Below are 23879 nucleotides of genomic sequence, written 5' to 3'. Positions count from 1 at the left end.
ATTTATTTAGGATTTAATCTCCCGGGCTACCGTCCAGTCTTGGGATGGAGTTTGGCCAACTCTGCACTGGTGGTCAGGCTTACAATGGGCTTCTTAAAACCAAATGACCCTAGTTCCAGGTTCGTAACTGCCCTGCCAGAACCGGGCATGGCCTTTTAAGTCCATGCGTGGGAGCCTTCACTGTGCACTTGGCCGAAGAATCCAAGGAAGGTCTGGCCTGGACACTTCCCTCCGAGTCCTGCAGATAGAATGACTGTATCCTCTACATGGCCTTCTCAGTGGCAGGGCTGAGGGCGGCTGCCTTGCCCTCTCCCTCAGCAGCGTGTTCTTACTTTGCCCTTGAATTCTGTCAGACCCCCTCAGTGCTAAGCGACACGGCCTTGGCCATGCTGGACGCTGTGCTCAGGAGGAAGAGTACTTGATGATAGAAACTTCCCTTTACTGTTGTTCTTACTGGATGAGAAGCATGATGACCCTCAACACCACTAGGTAGGAGGTGTTGTTATTATGCCCATTTTATGGATGAAGAAACTGAGGCACAGACAGGTCATCCCAAGATCAAACTAAGACCAAGTCCGAGTAGAAGCTTGGAGGCAAGAGGGCAGGAGGGGACCTCTGAGTCTGGGACAAAGCCATGGCCGCTATGATTGGCCTCCGTGTTTCGGTGTCCGGGTCGGGGTGGGAAGCAGGGTGAAAGCTTGGTGTTTTCCAGGAGGTCCCCACTAGGCAGCATGGGCTGCTGGGAGGGGGGACGGGCTGCGGCCCTGGGGAGAGAGTGGCCGGGAGCACTCACTCGGCTCCCCTGCCTGCCAGGGAGGACTCAGCCTCAGACCTTGGTTCCCCAGGTAACCTGGAGCAGAAGCTGGTCTCTGGGGACCCACAGAGAAGGCCAGGGGCAGAGGGAGAGGGAGATCCCACGGCACCCCCTTCCAAGACGTACCAGATACGACGCTGGCTCTTTTCCGGGTACCACCTGATCGCGGGAAGGGTCCCTGATGATCCTTTGGGTCAGGCTCCCGCCAAGGCTGCGGGGGACCCCGTGCCCACGGTGGGGGCCAACAGGGGCCACGTGTGCCCCCAGGTCCACAGAGCCTCCCCTGGGTGGTGGGTCAGTTTCCTGAGATGGAGGTTCTTGCAGGAGTGATTTGTTGAAGGCGTGCTCTCAGGAGAAATTCTTGTAAGAAATCGCTCCGTCCAGAATGATCGTGTCCCCTCTCATTCATATGCGGAAAGCCTACCCCCAGGTATGATGGAATTAGGAGGTGAGGCCTCTGGGTGGTGATTAGGCCATGAGGATAGAGCTCTCATAAATGGTATTCCTGCCCTAGGAAAGAGCCTCCAGAGAGCTCCCCTGTGCCATCCATCGTGTGAGAAGGTGCTGGCCGTGAGCCAGGAAGGGGGCCCTCACCCCACCATGCTGGCACCCAGAGCCTGGACCTCCAGCCTCCCGCACCTGAGAAAGACTTTTCTGTGGTTTCTAAGCTGCCCATCTCTGGCATTTTGTTACAGCAGCCTGAGTGGACTAAGACAAAAATGATGAGGGCCAATTCTCTGCAGGAAAGGGCAGCCGTGGGCCACCTGCAGCCGCCCTCGAGCCGCCAGGGCAGGTGCCGCCTGGTGCAGGGATCTGGGCAGGGCACAGCGTTGTGCACTGCACATTTGTGGGCTCAGGAGTGGGACAGATTTCCAGGCTTCCCAGTGCTTGCTTGGGGCCAGGGTGTGTGCTGCTTCTCCCTGAAGTGGCCCTGAATACTCAGCATCCACAAAGTACCAGCAGCCCCACTAACAAGCTCCCTGAATCCAGAAGGGCTGAATTTTCCAGCAGGCAGCTCATGGCTGGAGAGTCGGTGTTTGTAGGGAGGTAGTGACATGTGCAAACCTCCCACAGAGTGCTGGCTTCTTGTCATGGGACTTCCGGGACCCCACAGCTTGGAAACAGAGGGATATCTGTTGCCCAGAGATGCGCAAAGCCAAGGCACAGCAGCCGTGTGTGCCTCACACCCCCTGGGTGGACTTCCAATCTGGAGCTTCCTCCAGTCACCACGCTTCATCAGCCACCCTTCATCCAAGTCTGGTTTGGTCCTCTTCCTCCTGGGCTCGGTGCCCATCCAAACACATTCTCAGCAGGATCCTTCAGGCTCTGTCCATGAGAAGAACGTGGCATTCTTCTGTGAGGCCCAGAAAATGCAAATAAACAGCTTACTACATTTGCACAGGATGAAGACTGGGCCTCGCTTTGGCAGGCCTGTCCTCCGATGCCTCTCCTCAGGGGTCCTGGGAGGAGTGTGCACGTGTGTGGGGGCTGGGAGTTGGGGAAGACTCAGATAAGGGAAAACCCATTGTGACACTCAACACAAGCTTTATGACTGAGGTCCACGTGGGCAAAACTCTTTCTCCAACTGGTAAAGTGAAACCCGTCAGCTGCCATGTTCTCTACAGCCCCAAGAAGACAGTCGTCAGATGGACGGTATTTATGTTCAGGGAGTGAGAGAAGATGTGCTGCTTGAAAGCTGGATACGGAGACAATGGGGACAGGCTGCTCCAAAAGCTGGGACAATACCAAGTGCTCCTTGCTGGGCTCAGGGAGATGAAAGGACAAGGGTTCTCTTTGATCAGAACAAAATCCTCATGAAAAAGTTAGACAATGAGGCCATGTGTTCATTTCATTCTCTGCCATGACCTAGAACAGATTTCTCTCTAATAACAGATTTAAGACATGACATTCCCAGCCCCGTCAACCTCTCCCAGGACCCTACATTACAGGGGACTCAGTTATCTGGAAATCCCAAGGAATTTCAGCCTCTGCCCAAACCATCCCAGCCTGTCCATAGGATACCTCTCTTGACCAAAATCCCTACCCTCCCACCTTCTTGGGGGTCAGTGTAAGGGAAGCTCTTTTTGAAATCAGCAGAAGTAGGGGGTAAGAGAGGGGATATCACTCGGACTCACCTTCCCCCTCCCTTCCCTCTGTTGAGCGGAAACCATAGGATTTCTCAACAAGTCCGCGGTCATCCACTTGTGTGCAGTCTTACTGCTGTTAAAACAGGGCACACAGATGTGTATAGCAGCATAGCCACAGCAGCCAAGAGTGGAAACGACCCAGATGTCCACCACCAGAGGAATGAATGAACAGAACGTGGTCTCTTCGTGCAATGGAATATTATTCGGCCATTAAAGGCATAGAGCCCTGACGCACGCTACGACATGGACAAACCTTGAAGACATGATGCTGAGTGAAAGAAGCTAGTCACAAAAGGCCGGAATAGGCAAATTCAGACAAAAGGCAGATTGCTGGGGGGCTGGAGGGAGGGAAGGATGAGGAGTGACTGCTTAGGGTAGAGGGTTTTATTTTCAGGTGCTGAAACTGTTTTGAAACAAGAGTTGGTGGTTTCACAGCATCATGAATGTGCCAAATGCCACCAGATGGTGCACTTTAAAATGGTTAATTTTACTTGATGGGAATTTCACCTTTGCTGTAGACTAAATGTTTGTATCCTCCCCAAACTCGTATGTCAAATCCTAATGTCTAATGGGATGGTATTTAGAGGTGGGGCCTTTGGGAGAAGATAAGGCAGAGAGCTTGTTCATAGCGAACGCATGAGATGGATATAACACCATCATTTTTATACTCTGAGTCCCACCCGGACAAAAAAGAAAAAAATAGCTTATTCTACTCCACAGCTATAAGCCTCCTGTCCACCAGGGGGAGCTGTCCAAAGGAACCCCTCGCCAGTTCTCTCATTAGGAATCTGTTTCCTTACCTTTTTTTTTCCTGCTCCCCTGCAATGGTTTGATAGGTAACCCCACTGGATCAAAGGATTGCTGAGTGATCTGGTTAATCACTTTTACCACTAGAAGCTCTGCAGCTTTAAATTCTAAATCAGGATTTGGCAAACTTTTTCTCTAAAGGGCAAGAGAGTAAATGTTTTAGGCCTTATGGACCATAACTTATCTACAAAATCAGGCAAATGCCTGCTCCCTGTTTTTTCGAGCTAAGGAAGGGTTTTATATTTCAAAGTGATTGATAAAAAAAACAAAGAATACTATGTGACATGTGAAAATGAAATCAAATTCAATATTCGTGTCTATAAATAAAGCTTTATTGAAACACAGCTACGTTCATTCATGCTGGATTGGCTATGGATGGCTACCTGTGAGCCACAATGGCAGAGTTGAGCAGTCACAGCATGAACCACAATGCCTAAAATATTATCTTGCCCTTAAAGAAAAACTTTGCTGACCGCGTTCTAAACAAATAATGATAGAGATTAAAATCCACCGCCCGCGAACACATAGTGGCTGGATTCAAGCTTGCTGTCTGCATATCAGTATAATTTTTTTATGGATGTAGGGGACCTCCTGTTTACTCATCTGTAAAATGGGGTGGATAGCACTATCTCATGAAGCTGTTGTGGGGATTAAACGGCTTAATACATGAAAAGCAGCTATAGAACAGTGCCGTCATTATAAGCCCTCAGTAAATGTGCACTCTATGTTAATGTATAAAAATGAATTTAAATAAATACAGAAAACAAAGACTTCCGTCCTAATTTATTTCGAAATGTGTTGTAAACAGTTTGAAATGTCCCTTTAATAGCTTCTGGCTTCACCAGTATTGGATGACATGACGAATACTCCTTCACAGAAGGTACAAGTGAAACAGAACCAGAGGGGCATTGTGGATCCTTCCTTCTTCAGAAAGTGTGATCATGTGAAGGTACAGCTCTTTTTCAGTAGAAATGGCCCATATTTCTGGGGAGTGAAGTGTCCAAACCACTGTTCATCCATATTTCCTGGATGATTTGCTCCCTGCGCTCAATCCTTTCTGCCAGCTCTGCAGCCTCTATGGAACTGTAGACGGGATACGAAGTCCTACAAAACCCAGACAGTTCTCCTGGAAAATCGGAGTCAGAGGAGTCCTCCTCCCCCTCTTCATCCTCGCTGTCTTCCTCAGCCTTGTCACTTTCTGGCACCAGGTGCTCCCTCGCCAGCTGCAGCTCCCTGAAGTCCTTGGTGCAGGACACTCTGATGACCAAGGCACACAATGTGAGTGCCAGCCCGATGCAGACACTGGACACGAACAGCAGCGCTGCTCTCTCTGGGTGGGCTGTGGGGGAAAGGACAAGTCAGGAGCTGGGAAGTGCTGTCAGCCTTCACCAATCCAAAGTCCCACAGAAGCAGCGGTCTGCCGAAACCGGCAGCTAACGCAGAATGCCAGTCCTGGACAGTGTCTTTGAGACCGTCCTCACCTAACTGATCCTGTACTCTCATTGGTTAAGGACAAAAAAGGGTTTTGAGCATATATAGTCAATACAGGTATGTACGTGAGAGGACACAAAGCAGGGAGACTCAGAAGCTGGACCCCCTGAATGCAAACTCTGATCTGCTACTCATTCGCTGTGTGATTTTTGGCAAGTTACATATCCACTCTGTGCTTCAGTTTCCCCACCTGTAAAATGGGGCTAACAGCACCTTCCTGGTATACAGTTAATTCCCGTGACACTCTTGGAACGTTCGCTGACACAGTAAATGCTCAATAAACTGTTAGCTATGAGGAGTAACTATGAAAAATTAATTTATATATGAAGTATATATACACACATACATGAATGCAAGTACTAATACAGTAGATGTTAGCAAAGCTTCATTTCTTTAGATTAAAAAATAAACACAAATAAAAGTTCTGGTAGTTTTCCCGACATCCAAATGGTTGTATAAAAATAATATAAAAAGAAAAGATGCTACTTTGTACCACATATTCTTGTCTAAATCTTTAATAGGCTTAATCCTCACGCTAACCCTGCCCAGAAGACTATTACTCTCTCCATTTTTTAGCTATGTACCCTTGAGGGGTTAGCACTGCCTCTTTGGGAAATAATGATACAGCGAACTCTCTCAAAATACAGACCAGGAGTTGGTGGGCTTTCTCTGTAAGGGGCCAGATAGTGAGATTCTTCGGCTTTGTGGGCCACGCGGTGTGTGTGTTGCAACGACTCAACCCAGCCCTTTAGCACAAAAGCAGCCCCGGCCCTGCAGGTGTGCTGCGTTCTAATAAAACTTGATGGACGAAACTGGCCCGAGGGCCACGGGGGGCTGACCCCTCATACAGAGGCTCAGGCTGAGCCAGGAAGGGAAGCCCCTGCCGGAGGACTGCAGGCCTCTTTCAGCCAAGCCAGAACTAGAACCTGACCCCAGCCTATGAAGCTTGCTCGGACCCAGCGCCTGCTACCCTCCTTAAGTTCAACTCTCAACACTCATTCATTCATCCCTCAATTTCTGTTTTCCAGCCACATCGGCCTCTCTCCATTCCTCATGGGGGCCTCCCCCCCCCCCGGCACTTTTGCACATGCTGTTCTTTCTGCCTGGAATGTTCTTTGTTCCTCCTTCATCTAGACCCCTGTGCCCCCACCCCCAGGTTGGGCCAGGTTCCCCCTGTCATTAGGTCTTCTTGAATGTCACTCAATCACTGAGCATGTTTTGTCCTTTCTTATCCCGTAGAATGAGAGTTCCACGAAAGCAGGGGCCCTGCGGGCTGGTTCTTCACCACACCCCCAGCGCCCAGAGCAGAGCAGGGATTACACAAACACCTGCTCAGCGCAGGGGGGGACGGGCTGCGGATCTAAAGCCCGAGGCTTGGGCCCCTGTGGGCGGGGATTCTACAATCTTAGTTAGCTTTCTTCCTCTCTCCCTCTGCTGCGGGGCCGGGAGGGTCTGGTGTCTATTGCATGGAGAGCTTCTCACGGATCAGATGCTAGGAGCCTCCTGGCCCAGGTATGCCTCCTGCCAAGTGATGGCTCTCTAGGCCGCATCTACACCACTGAGATCCGGTGATCGAAGAAGGAGCACATGGCAACTCTTGGCGAAGCCCATTGCAGCAAGGCTGCCTAGTCATCTGACTGACTAGTTTGAGGTCACAGAATCACCAGGTGTTAGTTAGATGGAACCCGGAGGTGAGGCACCTGACCCCTCCTGAGGCAGCCGCGTCACTTTTCCAAAGCCACTGCGCGGCTGGGACCCCGAGCTTGGGCCAGGGCTGTCTCCAAAGCTCCCCCCCCCCACACTTGATTCTGAGGGCACATCTGGAAGATGTGGCACATTCTGGAAGAATCAATTGGACCACTTTGGCTTTTCTGACCCCTTTCCTATTACGTATTCCGGAAAGATAGAGGCATCGTCTCCGTGCAGTTAAACATTATCTGCACATGGGGCACCTGGGTGGCTCAGTCAGTTAAGCGTCTGCCTTGGGCTCAGGTCATGATCCCAGGGTCCTGAGATCGAGTCCTGCATGGGGCTCCCTGCTCAGCGGAGAGCCTGCTTCTCCCTCTGCCTGACGCTCCTCCTGCTTGTGCTCTCTCTCTCGGACAAATAAATAAATAAAACTTACAAAAAAACAACGGAGAATCCGCACACTATGCGATTGTTCTCAGTCAGCCTCTGCTGGCCCGTCACCGGCTTCTGTGAACGACTTTCATTTCATCAGCCGTCGTAAGCCCGCAGGAATCTCACAATGGTGGCCTGTGGCCTTTAAGGCCCCTTGACCCTTAGATCTCTGGTCTGGAGCCAACACAAGCTCCAGGTTCAGCTTACTGTGTCCAAATAAGACACGGAGAGGCCAGGGGCCAGGGTTCCACCTCCTGGGGCCCTGCTACTGTGGGGTGAAAGCACGAAGGAGACTGGGCCCTGCCTGACAGCACTTACGGACACGATAAGCACTTTCTGTCACGGACCCAAAGATTAGAGACCGTGGGAACACATCAGAATCCACACCTATGTGACAAGGCGGTGCTGATTTGCAATCGTCCTCGCTGACAGGGGATCGTGTAACCCTGACTTCGGAATGTGTTATTATACTTCTGTTTCCACGTGGGTTTGTCTGGTTGCCTAGAATTCCTTTCAGAGAAAACAACGAGGCCTCTGCATCTCAGGAGAAGCTCTGCTTTCTGACCCGTGACCCCAGCGACCCCAGTTACCCCAGGTGCCCTGTGCCCCCGGACAGTCCCCAGCAAGCTCCCCCAGAGGGCTGAAGACAGAAGGAGAGGCGAGTGACAGAAATATTGGACAGCAAAGGCCTGCCTGCAGGCAGATGTCAGTGAAACACTAATGAGGTAGAGCGAGAGTCAGGTTCTGGGCAAGACTGTCCAAAGAACGCTCCTTAGGCAAAGTCTGCTGGGGTCCGACGGCTAAGCCAACTAGTAAACTGCCTTCCTAAAACCTCCAACGCACACACACACACACACACACACACACACAGACACACCCCTTTCTGTTTCTCTAATTTCAGAATTTTTCTATGGGCTTCTTCAAACCCATGACCTAGATTCTAGAATGAGGAAGAGCTACACGGTTAGGATAAGAGTCATGTTCAAACACGCCTAAAATGATGCCTCACTGTTGGGAACAGGTTCATAGACCACTTACATGGACAAAAGAGAAACCGTTCTTCAGGGACCTCTGGACATTCTCATGCCCGTTCTGCCAACCCTGTGTTCCAACATCCTCGGACAAGCCCCTTGGTTGGACGAGTCGACTTGTCCCCTGTGTGTATGTGACTGTGCCACTGTGTCAAAGCCACTTGCAGCCTGACCTGGGGAAAAGTCCTTTTGGATTCACCCCATCTACTGAGTATGGAGTGGATTTTTCCAGAAGCTGCCCCCCTCACTCTCAGCTCCAGCTGCTCCTGCCACTGGCTTCTCCCTCAGACAGGCCTCCTCCTCCCTGTGCCTTTTGGGAATGGATGTGCCTAAACAACCCTCAATAAAACCAAATAAACGCCACAACATCCTTACATTTCTTTAAAATTGCCTACATGTAAATAGCAAATACGCGGCGATAATTAGGTGAATGAAAGCTCATGACACCACGCAGAGACTCATCGTCTGCTCATTTGCTAAGTACTAACTGGGCATGTATCCTGTGCCAGCCCGTCCTGGGCCCTTGGGCATGACAATAAGAGAACAGACATCGGTCCTTAAGACGCTTAATGTCTAGCAGAGAGATGGGTGCTAATGGGTAAATCCCTCGTATGATTTCTGGGAGTGATGTGTGTGCAAAAGGATAGACAAGGATGGAAGGGAAGAATTCAGATGACACCCATCCTTCAGGATCCTGGAGGGCATCCTTCCTGCTCAGAGAAACCAGAGCAGAGGTCTTATATCTGTTGAGTCTGATCATAGCCCAGCTGATGTCCATGCTGTGGCCTCAGGCAAATGGCTCAACTCCTCTGCATCCCTGTGTGCAGAATGGGGGATCAGACAACTCTCGCTCAGGGTCTTTGCTATGGTAAATTGTGTCTCCCCAAATTCATGTGTTGAAGGCTTAACCCCTACATATTTGGTGAGAGGGCCTATAAGGAGGTAATTAAGGTTAAATGGGGTCATTAAGCGTGGGGCCCTGATCCAACAGGATCAGTGCCTTTATAAGAAGGGATGCCAGAGAGCATTCTCTTTCTCTCTCCCCCCTTACTCTCTTTTCCTCCCTCCCTCCTTCCCTCCCTCCCTCTTTCTCTCCCTTCCTCCCTCAATCTCTCTCTTTCTCTCTCTCTCTCCCTCCCCCTGCATTCCATCTCATGCGAGAAGGCAGCCATCTACAAGCCAAGAAGAGAACTCTCACCAGAAACTGACTCTGTCAATACCTTGACCTTGGACTTCCAGCCTCCAGAACTGTGAGAAAATGAATTTCTGCTGTTGAAGCTGCCAGCCTACAGTGTCTTGTCATGGCGACTGGAGCTGACCAACCCAGTTGTGGAGAGGAACTGACGAGGCCCAGCATGGCCACAGCTCAGTGAGCAAAGTCATCATTACTTCTGGTTAATCATTATTCCATGAAGGATCGTCATGATGCCTTTCCTCCAGGGACTTTGAAAATACGGGGATATTTTTGACAATAAAAATCCTTACATCTCTTAATTCTGACAAGGGTGGCACAGAGCTCTTGGGCCTCCACTGCTGGGGGACCAGGATATGCATGGGGTCCGAGGGGGGCCCTGTTAGAAAGAGCAGTGGTGCTGGGAGATGCAGAGCCTGGCAGAGAGCAGGGGAACGGAAGAACAGAACATTAACAATAGTTGTGTTTAAGCTTTGAGACGAGGGGCGGGTTCTATTTCTTGGTGCTTTCCTGTGTTTTCCACTTCAAGCACATTCTACTTTTATGCATAAGGGATGGAAAGACCTCATAAATGTTATTAGGAAGAGCAAAAAGTGGAAGTGGGAGGGTGGTTTGAAGAGAGAAATTCTCAGAGGAAACCAATGACTACACAACAAACACTCAGGACTATGGACGCAGGAAGACGATGGAACAGAAGAGGCGTCCCAAGACTGTCCTTCTGTCTCCTGCTTTGGGCTGCTCCCTTCCTTCTTTATTTCCTCGGTGGAAGGCTTACTGGAAAGAGCCCCAGCCCCAGCAGGCCTCGAACAGTAACGCCGTAATGCAGTATATTAACATGAATTTTACCGAACGCCTCAGAGGTTGTGGCCTCCCTGAACAGAGTCAGGTGGGCATGGCCAAACCTTGCAGAGACGACATTTCAAAATATAGTCGACACTAAGGTGAGCAGACAGAAGGTAAGGAAAGATGGCAGGCACCACCCCTCACCGATGAGAGTTTCGGCTCTGCCAGGTGGGGAGGGCTGAGGGAAAGATTATCAGGGAGAACTTGGCAACTGTGAGAAGTAACATGGATGACTCAGGAAGGGGCTCCTCCTTCACAGGGCATGACCCGTTCTGTTTACTAGGTGATCCTTTAGCTCAATTTTCTTCCAGCCAAGGGTGGGATTCAATAATCCTCTGCCCTTCCCAAATTTTAGAGCTGCGGAACATGCATTCCTTGGGTTCCTTCTTTTCAAAGCAGAAAATACTCATGGAGCCCAACTCCTGAACGGCATGACTTCGTCTGTTTGCCTCCTCCCCGTGTGGTTCTCTTGTGGGTAGCCCAGCTGGAACTGTGCCTGAGTCCAAGGCTCTGTGTTTTCAGATCTTAGCAAAACTGCAGGTGCTGAGGCAAACTTAAAGTCATTTCTCTGCAGCTCGGTGTTGTAATTAAACATGGCACCCGTTAGTGAGAACTCAGCAAAGCCGTTAGCATTCTAGGAAGCTTCGATTCATTGACCTACCTCTAATGTAAGCAAATGCTGCCAGAGAGTTGCTAACAATAACTCCGTCTTTCCTCAGAACCCTCGGTTCCCTTGGGTCAAAGTTTATACCTGTTTCATAAAAAAAGGCAAAACCGATTAATCACAGCTGTTCACAGTATGCCTTCTGCTCCCAGCCCAGGACTGCCATAATAAATAAAAAGTCATAGAAATCAAATAAGTGGGCCTCTGACTGAATTACAGAAGACTAAGCCAGGAAGAGCATTTAGTAAATAGTGTCTGAAAATACTAAGTGGTAAGAGGGATTTAGAAATTCTAACCTGTGCTGGTTCCAACTTCAGGTGGTACTTGTCCACCCCACTACACAAGGGAACAAACGGATTTTCCCATCCGAAAGGCAGTGGCATACATGGGAGGCTTAATAACAGCTTACCTAACCACAGAGCTGCTGTCTGAGCTGTTGACCATAGATAAGAAGGGAGGGAGATTATGCAGGGAGATTGTGTGGGGCGATTTTTTGGAAATGACAGCAAAATGCAGGGCAGGTCTGGTTTCCGATGCCTGGTTACACTGCTGCGAGAGAGCTTAGGGAGCTCTCGATGGGCAGCCTGAGAGCTCTGGGGACCCCAGGGGATGTCAGACAGGTCCAAAGAAGGGTGGCACAGAGCTCTCGGGCCTCCACTGCTGGGGGACCAGGATATGCATGGTGTCTGGGGGGAGCCCTGTTAGAAACAGCAGTGGGGCTGGGAGATGCAGAGCCCAGCAGAGAGCAGGTATGGGGGGAACAGAACATTAACGATAGTTATCTCTGAGCTTTGAGACGAGGGGTGAGTTCTATTTCTTGCTGCTTTCCTGTTTTCCACATCGAGCATGCTTTACTTAATTAGGGGCAAAAGACCTCACAAATGTAATAAAAATAATACAAAACAAACTTTCAACACACAAAGTGTAATAGCTTAGGTGCTCTTCAGAAACTTTGCAGTTTCCATCAGGAGCCCCAAGGGTCTGAATTCCATTCTAGATGTGATAAGAAAACCAAAATGTTCATCCCCTCCTACTGACAACAGCCCAGTGAAAACCCAAGGGCAAAGGTGGCATGTGTTTGGAGACCCTCAGGTCCCGCCTGGGTCTGGTCCACCCAGGTTCCTGGTGGGGTCCTCTTTCCAACAAGCTCATCATAGAAGCCAGGAACCCCAAATTTGTTTCGGAGCAGATCTCTTTTTCCAAGTGATACTTCATTTAAGAAATAAGAGGGGAATGGAAGGAGGATTTAGTCCACTTATAATTTGTAAAACAAAACAAAATGTTGGCCACCATTTGCCACCGATCGTGACAACGCTGCCATTATCAGAGCTGGTAACTCCAGCTCACCTCCAGACATCCCCTTTCATTCCAACCAGTGTGCACCCGACTACGGTCACATGGGGCTGTTGACCTTTACTTAAAGAGGAATGCTGGTAGTAAGCCATAGAAATTACCATATTCATCATCTTTCTGCTTCAAAGAAGGTTTTAGATTAGCAATGGCCGGATCGATCGCTGAGAGTATGTTCTTGGGAACTAAAAACCAGAAAAGAAATATTTTAAAAACTTTGTACATTTAATACAATTTTTAACTGCAATGTGGGTAAGATTCAAAAAATCCATTTTTAAAGCAGTACATAAATTACTCACTCTGCTTGTCACGTACTCACACACACGTGTATATGTGCATGGTAATTATGTGACCATCAAATGTCCCAGAAAGGTAACATTTAAGAGAAGAAGTAAACAGTATATGGTATATTTACCCAACAGACTGCTTAACAATAAAACAAAGTACGAGCACCTGCTATAACATGGGTGAGCCCCCAAAACAGGGTGCTCAGTGATGGGAGCCAGACCCAAAAGACCACGTATGGTATGATTCCATCAACAGGAAATTCCCAGAACAGCTGAATGCACAGAGACAGAAAGTAAGTTCTGTAGTGCTTACCAAGAATCAGGGGTGGAAATGGGGACTGACTGCACGTGGGTGTCAGGGAACTTTGGGGATCATGGACATGTTTTAAAATCGGAGTACGGTGATCGTCGTGCAGCTAGCTCTGTGAATGTACTAGAACTCATTGAATTGTTTTTGCTTAAAATGGGTGCATCTTAGAGCATGTCAATCTCACCTCAATAACACTGTTAACCCTGGGGGCGCCTGGGAGGCACAGTCGGTTGAGCGTCTGCCCCTTGGTTTTGGCTCAGGTCATGATCTCGGGGTCGTGAGATCGAGCCCCACCTCGGGCTCCAAGCTCAGCGTGGAGTCTGCTTGAGATTCTTTCCCTCTCTGTTCTCACCCCACTCACACTCTCTTTCTCTCTCTCTTAAAAACAAAACAAAACCCCCCCAAAACAAAGAAAAAAACCCAACGCTGTAACTCTGAACATGAACTCCCTGAGATGTAGTGAAACAAAATGGCCGTAGTCAGAATCCACCACAGAGCTCCTCTCCTGCCTCCAACTCGGCTTTTCACCCACAGCTCTGAGCCCTCGCTTCCTTAATGAGCCTGAAGACACTTCTAAGGCTGCATGCAAGAATGAAAGAAGGATGCCCTACGTATTTTAGGGTAAGAGAAGAACGAGAGGAGAGCTGTGTCGGAAGGTGGGTAGAGATTCCTCCGAACTGACCCTAAGAAGAAGCCACCCCATCTCAAGGCGCCCTGGACAAAGCGAGCAGGACCGAGGCATGGAGGGCGAAGCAAGGGCCCTGAAGGCCGAGTGCACCCCAGCTGGCCAGGAGAAGGGAGAGGAAACCAGATATTTTTGCTGCAGAATATTGCTTATTTCTGTTTGTTCTTTAGCTCAGCTGGTATCTGGGAGAAGTGCCAACAGGAGACAGAAGTGAGCCAACATAAACCGCGCAAGTTCAACTGCACTGATTTTTTTAAGAGCAGCTAAGACATCTTCAGCAGCAAGAAAACCTCATAGCCTTTCTCAAAGCGCTTTACTGAATTCTTCTAGGGGATGTCCCAGGATGGACAACCAGAGAGCATTCCTCAACTGTGTGCATCGGCCGTGAGAGTCACATCCAGGGCTGTAAGGTGACAATGACAGGAGGCGGTGCAAGCTGTGCGGGGACCCCAAGGAAAGCCCCTCGGCAGATGGCAGGCACACCGCTGATTCTGGGAGCAGAGCAGAGCCCCAGAGGGCTGAACCATGTTGCCACAAAACGCTTTCTGATGAAACAGCCTCGTGGTCATGCTGCACCCTGAGAAGGGCGCCCCTGACTCCTTGGCAGGAGTAAGTCATCCCTGCCAGGACTTGTTGGCTTGTTCTCAAGATACAGCCTGAGCCGGGGGGGGGGGGGGCGCTGCAAATGCCAGAGGTTTTACGGTTTGGGGAAGAGGAAGAGCTCAGAGAAGAAGGACCGTCTAGATGAGACTTGCAGAATAACCAGGCCCTTATAAGACATTACATTGCCGTGTGCGACATGGCTCATGTCCACCAACTTGCCCGTTGCCTACGTGAAATGGCCTCGCCAGGGGGACAAGCCTAGGAGCTTGAACAGGTGTCAACGCACCTGGCAGATTCTTGCATCTCCTCGTTTCAAGAATGAAGATGGCGCTGGGCTGTGATTTACAACCACCCCTCACACCTGCCTCTCTCCATTTTGGATACATTTGTAAAACCACCAGCAAACCATTATTCATGGAGTTCTTAATACGTCAGACCCTGGGCTCACGTTTAAACGGTGCGTCTTGTGCAGTGTTCATGGCGCCCCATGAAGATACGTATCATCCCCATTCCTACAGACGGGACAACTGAGGCTCCCAGGTGTCGCTCACCTAGGAAGAGGTGGCACCTGAACGCCTGGTCTTGTGCGCACGTGCCCTCGATCTCTCCGCGATGCCGGGCTGTCCGTGGGACGCCCAGCCTTTGGGAGCTGGATGAAGGATCGTAAAGATGGCAAAGTGATTTCCACGTGGACAGTCCCCGTGAGTCTGTTTAGGTAAAACCAGAGAAGATGATTCGCTTAATTTGGGCAGGGCACCCACCTCGACTTCTTTTTTTTTTTTTTTCCCCTGAACGAATATTCTGTGTCAAGCTTGGGTCAGTGTAGACTTTAAGAAAGAAGTCTCCATGGGCGTCTGGGTGGCTCAGCCATTAAGTGTCTGCCTCCGGCTCAGGTCATGATCCCAGTGTCCTGGGATCGAGCCCCGCATAGGGCTCCCTGCTGGGCGGGAAGCTTGCTTCTCCCTCTCCCATTCCCCTTGCTTGTGTTGTCTCTCTCTGTCAAATAAATAAATAAAAATCTTAAAAAAAAAAAAGAAATCATAAAAAAAGAGAAAGAAAGGAAGAAAGGAAAAGAAAGAAAGAAAGAAAGAAAGAAAGAAAGAAAGAAAGAAAGAAAGAAAGAAAGAAAGAAAGAAAGAAAAAGCAAGCCTGCACAGGTTGCACTTATGGCCCAAAAGGATTCTTCCCGCCAGAGACAAACATGGTATCTCTGCTTCACTTCTCCTCCTTCTCAGTAGGAGGCCAGACTGCATGAGCACCTACAGATCCCAGCACAGCCCTCTCCTGCCTGTCCCCAAACCCTGCACCACGGTTCCTCCTGTCCCCAATTCTAGCGTCACCTATGCCATCCGCCCCCAAATCCTGGCAACCCCTCCCCTCCTGCCCCCAATCCTAGTACCCCCCCATTCCCCACACCCCAAAATCCTGGAACCTACTCTCCTTGCCCCTAAATCTTGGTGCCTCCAACCCACCTGTCCCCAAATCCTGGCCCCCACCTGCCTGCCCCAGCTCCTGGGAGGAGCTGTGCGGGCCCTAGGCTGAGGTCCACACGTTTCTCGTGCCTCTCACGCATTATCAGGGAGGGGATGCTGGCTGTGCCTCTGTCTTGGTGACCCTCGAATACTAGCGGCTACGGGGACAGAAAGGAGTCCTCCCTGCAGACGTGAGGGGGGATCGGGCTGAGTTTTCCAGGTCTGGCTTATCCTATGAGGAGGAGAGTCTGAAATCCAGCACATCCAAGAAGTGGCTAATGCTTAAACTCGGAGGGAACACACAGCGAGAGGACCTCATTTCGCAACGCGTTAAAGAAGAAAACAGGAGGAACGCATCCCAGCCCCCTCAGTGTGCTCTGTGCTGAGTGGTCTGACGTTAGCCAGACGTGCTGCCTACAGTTACAAGAGCGAAAGGCCTGCAGCCTGAATCCTGCCCCAGGGCTCCACAGAGAGTGGAAGTTCTCTGCCCAGCCTAAGCACTGCGGAGGAAGAGAGAGCCAGGATTAAATGAAGCTCTATAAAATAGGGAGGAGTGTTCTTTTTAAAATGTAAATTGATTATGTCCCGTGAGACGACTTGTCAAGGACTCCCTGTCCTTGGGTAAAAGCCTAGCCTAACTTCCCATCCACCAGGCCCCTCCAGTCCTACTCTGGTGTTCACCTCCCCCCACCCTTGCCTGTGCTGTTTCTTCTGCCTGCCCTTCCCTCTTCCCACCTTCACTTTGCTGACTCCTACACACTTGCTCTCACTTGCCTCTAATGCCACCTCCCCCAGGAAGCCCTCCTGATCTCCCAAGTGTGCAGAGCAGAGATCATACTGCTCACTGTAATTTCCCTACCCCATACCAAGGGGTGCGATCAGGGTCCCTATGGGTGAGGCATCCCTGACCCATCGCCTGGGTCATATTAGAGATGGGTAGCCTGTGTTTCTATAGAAATGAAGGCCGAGAGCTTGATGTTCAGTACTTGTCCCTAACGCACCTCCCTCCCCCCCATGGAGTGGGGTGTGTCCTGTCCCCTGTGTAGGCACAGCAAGATTGCTGGGTGGAACAGCAAATCTGGGTCAGACACTGCAGTTAGAAGCAGGGTATTGGCATAGACATCTGTGGGCTGGGTCTTCCCTGACCCTCTTATGTAAGAGCAACTTGGGTGGGGGGTTGGCCGGGCCCCTCTCTAGAAAGCCATGTTTATAATCACGTCACATGGTCTTTGGCCAGGGCTGATCCAGGGAGGGGGGCTCTGACCCCAGCCTGACCAATTCAATCTCTTTCTGTTAGAAATTTGGAATTAGGATGGTCACCATAATTGTTAGAAACGGGACATAAAATCACTGAGGCTGTGGGGGTGGCCGTATGCCGTCCAGCTCAGGCTCACGGGGAGCCTGGGTGCAGAAGGAGAGAGAGAGAGAGAGCGAGAGAGAGAACAAGGAAGCGGAAGTGCCATGAGAAGTGAGATGCCAGAGGGTTGCCATGACCTTGGAAGCCAGCCCTACCCTGAGGCCTTGCTTCCCTGCTCTGGCTTCCACGGCCTGATACCTCCCGCCTCAACCCCCTTTTTGGCTTAAACCAGCTCAAACTGGTTCCTTCACTCACATCCAAAGAGTGTTAACCAAGACAGATTCGCTTAGAAATTAATTATTGACATCCTCAGTCTTCATATCCACTTCCACATCGGTTGGGAGAAATTTTTTAAAAATGTAAAACCTTGCATTCCCATTTGGTGACCTATAAAATATTCAGAGACATTGCAAATCATTTTGTAATGATTCAGGTTGCACAGTGAAGAGCCATCTGGCCGGGGATGGAGGAGAGCATATTTTTAAAATGCCAACCACTTAGAAGGTGATGAGAAAGCGTCTGCTTGGGGGTGGGGGGACGGGCACTAACTTGCCTCACAGTACCAGGCACCCTCTCCCTTTGGAATAAGTCCTGGGGACCACACTGCTGGACAAGGGGGCACTGTCCTAGGGAGATGGCAGGACACTGTCAATGCCCCCACTTCTTCCACAGCCCCACACCCAGAACCAAGTTGCAAGCCCCCTCTCTGACCTCAGCCTTCTGTCCTCAACTGGACTCCCTCGAGTGCCTCCCTCTGCCATTCTCAACCTCACCTAGACCCCTCCACTGACTCTCCACTTCTCCCTTCTTCCTCAAGCCCCTCCTGTCTACCCACCACTCTGATCGCTCGCTTGGGGGCACCCCAGCTCTCTTCCTTCTTTGTCATTGACCAGTGAGCCTGGAAGACCCCTCTTCTCCCGTCTGGTCTCAAACAGCTGGCCACGCTGGAAGGAACCACACCAGTGGGCAGACCAGCATCCCCGAGAACACTGGCACTGGCCTCCCACTCCCCACAGCACTTTACACCTTCTCTTGTCTTCTCAAACTCTCTTCCCTCCCCAGTCCCCACAGCTGATGACCTCGTCTCATACTCAGAGAAGACAGAGGCCCCAAGAGAGAACAGCAAGTCCCCCCGTCATATCCCAGAGCCTCCTGTCCCGCTGAGACAAGGGAAACATCCTTTGCACCCATCTGAGGTCGACCCCGGCCCTTTGCCTCCTCTGCGTCCCTGATCTTTCCACCGGGCAGATGTCCTCAACGTCTCTCGCATCTTCCCACTTTCCAAACCCTTCTCAAATCCACCCAGTTTTTACCAAGGTGACCAGCCCTGCTCAGTCAAGTCGCTCCTGTTTCCTACCTATCCCCAGCCCACTCCAACCCATTCCCACCGTACAGTCCACAGACTGGTCTCTTAACAGTCCAGTCATCACAATGGTCTGACTTCCCCACTGCAAGCCCTCCACTGGCACCTCCACCCAGGACCCCGCAAGACCAGGTCGTGGCCGCCCCAGGGCTATTTCACACCACCTTCACCTTACCAGCTCCCTGCCTCCCGTGGGCTTCCCAGATTTACCTGGTGGATTTACCTGCTTGTTCGTTCAATGGCCATCTGTCACCCTCAACTGATAATTCCAAGGACAAGGACCATACCCCCCCCTTTTTTATCACCCAATTCTTGACACCAGGCACCGTTTTGCCACAGAGCCCATGCCCACAGTGTGCTGAATGAATGGACGACGGAGAAGAAGCTTGAACTGAAGCAGAACCTCCAGGCCTTGAGAGGCCACCTTCTCTCTGCTTAGAAGAGCCCCCCCCACACCAGCCCTAGGAGCTGTCACCTCATTCTTGAAGGCACCGCAGGAAGTTCACCTCATTTGCAGGCTACACCCCTTCAACTCTCAGCTGGAGAGGCCGGAAGCTACTAGAACTTCAGAGTGATCTGCGTGGCTTCTTGGGGGACCCCAGAGCTGCTCGGGCATGAGCGAGGGAATAAAGCCTGAGAGGGGAAGTCAAACCGCACCTCCCGCAGCGCACGTGCAGCTGCTGTTATTTGGGAAACGCACTCACGCAGTCACCTTATTGCACCAATTACAGCTTTGATTCCACAGACCACATTTTTAGCTCAGGATACGATGGGGTGCATCGGAATATTATTAGACCTTAAAAAGGAAGTACTGATCCATGCTACGACATGGTAAGGAAGCGCCAGTCACACACACACACACACACACAGAGCCCCACATCCGGCATGATCCCATTGATATGAAATGTACAAGAGGCAAACCCTTAAAGACAGAAAGTCGACTGGTGGTTGCCTGGGTGGGGCGGTGGGGATGGACTGGGGGTGACAGCTTCAGGGTGCAGAGTTTCTTTGGGGGATGATGACAATGTTCTTAATTGGGGTGACAGCTGCCCAATGCTGTGAACAAAATTAAATTCTGAGAATAAAATAAAATTCTAAAACCATTCATTTGCATGCTTCGGCAGGTGAACTGGATCATCTGTGAGCTATATTTCAATAAAACTGTTACAAAAAGAAAAAGGTGGGGCTATCTGGCAGCACAAGGGGTTTCCACGAGCACAGATAATTGAGTTTTTCAGATACGGTTCTCTTTGCTCTCCCTTGGCTCCTATGATCATTTCAAAATGAACAGTCCCCGTGTCAGGATTACAAACGTATGCTCTGAGAGTCATTAGTGCCCATTCACTTTTAGGCAGCTCTATAAAATTGGACTCTAATGAACCAGGCATTTCGTTTTCTTGTTTGAAGACGCTGGGAAAACCAAGTCATGCTGTCGTGTAACATTTTTAATTGTTTTCGGGTAAGCATTTGATCTGTTGACTCACCGCTGTGGGTATGCAGATAAAATGGCTATTGGCATAGAGTTAGTCATTTAGAGCCTAAAACCAAGACTGCAAGGTTAAGTGGGAGCCAAACAATACTTCTGAGAGCTTGCGTAATATTCCCATAAATTTCAGAGACTCCTAAGCGCCCAGATTAAAATCACTCCTCTCCCATTTGATTGTTCTTTTCCTGTTCGTCCCATTTGCTGCCCATCTGATCGCTGAAAGTGCTTTCAAAACTAATTTTGACCAAAGAACTTGTATTGTTTATCTAATGTGAACGTCATAGACAGGAATTAAGGATTAAAAAAAAGGTACTCTGGAATATCTGGGATGACAGCACGGTTTCCAGAGTAACATCGTTTGGTTTGTTGCACGAAAATGCCTCTTGTTCCCAAGCTCACCAGCTCCCAAAGAGGCAGGGTCTTGGAGCAGTTCGTGGAGGGTATATTCTTACCACAGGCATAGCTGACAGTGAGGTATTTTTTCACTCCTGGCAGACAGGGCCTCCCGAAATGGTGATTGTTGACCGTGATTTTGCATCTCTGCTTCCCGTAGCACCTCCTGGATAATACTTGCAAAGCCGAGTAAGACAGGCAGTCTGAAAGGCAGGGAACGTCAACAAGGCCTTTAGGTTGCATCCGCAGCCGGCTAACCACAGAGCTTATGCTATTTTCTGTAAGTAAATACATGGAGCTGGATTTCAAGTCTCATGGAAATAGTTTCTCAGATAATTTTCTGTCTCGTTAAAGTACCCAAGATGCTTTGCCACGTAAATCATATGGGCTAAGTCCCCTATAGGCAGAGCGGGCTTCATGACATGTGCTAGGAGGGCCCTGAGCTTACCATGATGTTCTTTCTGCTATCCCCATCTTGAAATTCTTCCATATTTTTGAGCAAGGGGTCCTACATTTTCATTTTGCATCAAGCCCTGCAAATTATGTAACTGGCCTTGTACATGAAACAGGCAAAATATGTAGAAAGCTGAATCAAGATTATTTCTTTATTTCTTTTATGCCCCTTGCCACTCCTTAAAATATTTTATTTGCCTTTTTTTTTTTTTTAGAGAGAGAGAGTATGTGCTAGCGGGCGGGGGGAGGTACAGAGGGAGAAGAAGAGAGAATCTTTTTATTTTTTTCTAAGATTTTACTTATTTATTTGAGAGAGAGCGAGACAGAGCATGAGCAAAGAGGAGGAGCAGAGGGAGAAACAGGTTTCCCACCGAGCCGGAAGCCTGATGCCAGGACCCTGGGATCATGACCTGATCGAAGGCAGATGCTTAACCAACTGAGACACCCAGGCACCCAAGGAAGAGAGAGAATCTTAAGCTGAGCGTGCAGCTGGATGTGGGGCTTGATCTCACGACCCTGAGATCATAACCTGAAATCAAGAGTTGGATGCTTAACCGACTGAGCCACCCAGGTGCCCCTGTTTGTCTACTTTGAGAATCCATCTGCCCTGCATGAACATAAGCTTCAAAAGGACAGGGACCCTTTCTGTCTTGTCATCAACACCCACATCCTGGCCCAGTGTAGAACCCCAGTAAGTGACTGCTGAATGCATGAAATGAAATGAACTAATACACTCGAGGATGTGTTTTTCAGCACCTGGCACAATGCCATCACAATTAGTAAATATGAATTTCACGTGTGCAGAGGTGAGGTGCAGCGATGCTCTGTGCTGTAAGGAAAAACAAGTCAGAAGGAGTCTATCTTGCATTCACAGGATGCACTGGAGCTGGAGACAAAACGCACACGTGGGACCTGGTGTCCTACAATGTGAAACGGGGGGTGAGCATCAGCAGTGTGTGACCAGGGCAAGAGGTGCTGCGGTCAGAGTCGGGAGAGATCTGTGTGGGCCAGCGTGGTCACAACAGGCTTTCTGGGGCAGAGGGACTCGGTCACGGGAGAAAGTGCATGAATTGGGTAGAAGCAAGCAAGGCAGAAAGGCATGAACACCAAAGTAAGGGGGCTAGCGTCGCTTACGGGGAGTCCAGGGGGCTGACCGTGAGCTAGAACAGCGGGTGTGGATAGGGAAGCCACAGAGAATGAGCGGGAAAAGGAACCTGGAGAGAGACTGAGCTTGCCTGTGAATGCTTAGCCAAAGATGGAATTTATTCTGCAAGCAACATGGAACCTAAAGAAATGGACCGATGCTATTGTCCTTTAGGGACAGTGTACAGGAAGCCCTGGGAGAGAAAGGGAAACACACTCGGCTTGGAAGCAATTTTAATAATACACATGTGGTGGGGCGCCTGGGGGCTCAGTTGGTGGAGTGTCCGACTCTTGGTTTTTGGCTCAGGTCATGATCTCAGGGTCATACAGGTGAGCCCGGCATGGGGCTCCTTGCTCAGTGGGGGAGTCTGCTGGAGATTCTCTCTCCCTCTCCCTCTGCCCCTCCCCCACTCTCTTTCTAAGTAAATAAATAAATAAAATCTTTAAAAGAATACTACACACTGGGAGGAATGAAGCGCTTGGAGAGCAGAGAACAGAAGAGAGAATTTTAGAGACCTTACAAAGTTCAGTTCACTTACAACAACCGCTAACATGACAGGCTGTTCTCAGCACTTGCGCCTCAACTGACGTGTTTCCAGTGCTCTGTGACAAAGGTTGTCCATCATATATATAACATATGTTATAATAAGTTATAGAGAATAGTTTGTTTATATAATATATAAATCAGGGACAAACAAATTCAGACCATGATGAAAATAATCTTTTGCACTTTCTAGATCAGCCAAACTTAAGAAGACTGACAATCCCAACTGCTGAAGAACGGCAACTCTTGAGCATGGCTGGTGGGAGGGTACACGACTCTAGAGCATAGACCGGCATCTTTTAGATCGGCACGTTTCACATCCTCAGCACTTTCATTTCCAAGAATCTATAGGCTCACTTAGCCTTTCTCTAAACCCTTGAGAATTCACAGTCAAGAGATCTGAGAATGGGATGTACGATTTCTGCACTGGGAAGGAGTAGCCATCTGAATTATAAAATTATTCTTAGAAGTCCGATGCAACTCTTGTTTATTCTGTTACAAAGGAAATACGTGTTTGTAGTTGAAAACTAAAAAAATACAGATAAGCCAAAACTAGGAAAATAAAAATTCCTGGTAAATCCGAAAAAAAAAAAAAAAACCACAACAAAACTATTAACCTTTAGGGAACCTCCTTTTAGCCACTTTTCTGTGTATGACTGTCCTCCCTCAGTGGTGTCATACGCATATCACTCTGTAGGCTACTTCTTCCCATTTAATATAGATGCGCAAATTTTAACGCATTTTAAAGACCTGCGTAGGTTTTCATCGTGTGGATGCGCCAGCCCTATTTACTATACCCAACGCGGTCATCCTTCAGATGATTTTGGTTTTGAACATTAAAAGCAGTTCTATATGGGGGCGCCTGGGTGGCTCAATCAGTTAGGTGTCCGACTCTTGATTTCGGCTCCTGTCCCGGGATCGAGCCCCATGCTCAGCGGGGGGGTCCACTGGAGAGTCTCTCTCTCCCGCTCCCCCTGACCCCCCATGCTCACACCCTCTTTCTCTCAAATAAATAAATAGAAGCAATTCTATGTGGAACATCCTTAGAGCTAAATATTTGCACACAAGCTTGATAGCTTCCACAGGAATTCTTGGAAGTAGATGACTTTGTCAACGGCTACTCAAAATATTAAGGCTTTTGATACACACTGCCAAATGGTTATCCAGAAAAGTTCTGATTCACACTCCCGGCAGAATTGTATGAGTGCCCTAGAAAACTTATATTTTCTTAGGCTGTGGGCCTGACCATATTCTTTAAGGCTAATAGAGGAAGGAAAAAGAAACCTCTCTCATTTATAAGACCACAACCCTCCTGAACCCAGG

The 23879-nt window shown here is 49.5% G+C and overlaps 1 protein-coding gene across 6 annotated transcripts in view; it reads right to left on the bottom strand.

Annotated features, from left to right (window-relative positions):
• Window positions 1-4523: 4523 nt before the first annotated feature.
• EVA1C (eva-1 homolog C) overlaps window positions 4524-23879 on the bottom strand; it is a 71075-nt gene continuing 51719 nt past the window's right edge. For 2 of the 6 annotated variants that reach the window (XM_087861764.1, XM_087861763.1), the window contains 5 exons: window positions 20476-20619; window positions 14897-15052; window positions 12565-12645; window positions 11108-11197; window positions 4524-5107 (listed from right to left, as the gene is read on the bottom strand). In XM_087861764.1, the coding sequence (XP_087717890.1) occupies window positions 4731-5107; window positions 11108-11197; window positions 12565-12645; window positions 14897-15052; window positions 20476-20619 (848 nt within the window). In that variant the 3' untranslated portion in view covers window positions 4524-4730. The remainder of the gene's footprint in view (window positions 5108-11107; window positions 11198-12564; window positions 12646-14896; window positions 15053-20475; window positions 20620-23879) is intronic. The other 4 variants (XM_045785516.2, XM_045785513.2, XM_045785514.2 and 1 more) reach the window with 3 other exon arrangements.

The sequence above is a fragment of the Ursus americanus genome, chromosome 4 (genome assembly GCF_024610735.1).
Source record: "Ursus americanus isolate L20-20 chromosome 4, mUrsAme1.1.p, whole genome shotgun sequence".
NCBI lineage: Eukaryota > Metazoa > Chordata > Mammalia > Carnivora > Ursidae > Ursus > Ursus americanus.
The sequence above is the reverse complement of the archived record's forward strand: the minus strand, read 5'-3'. Positions and strand labels throughout refer to the sequence as shown.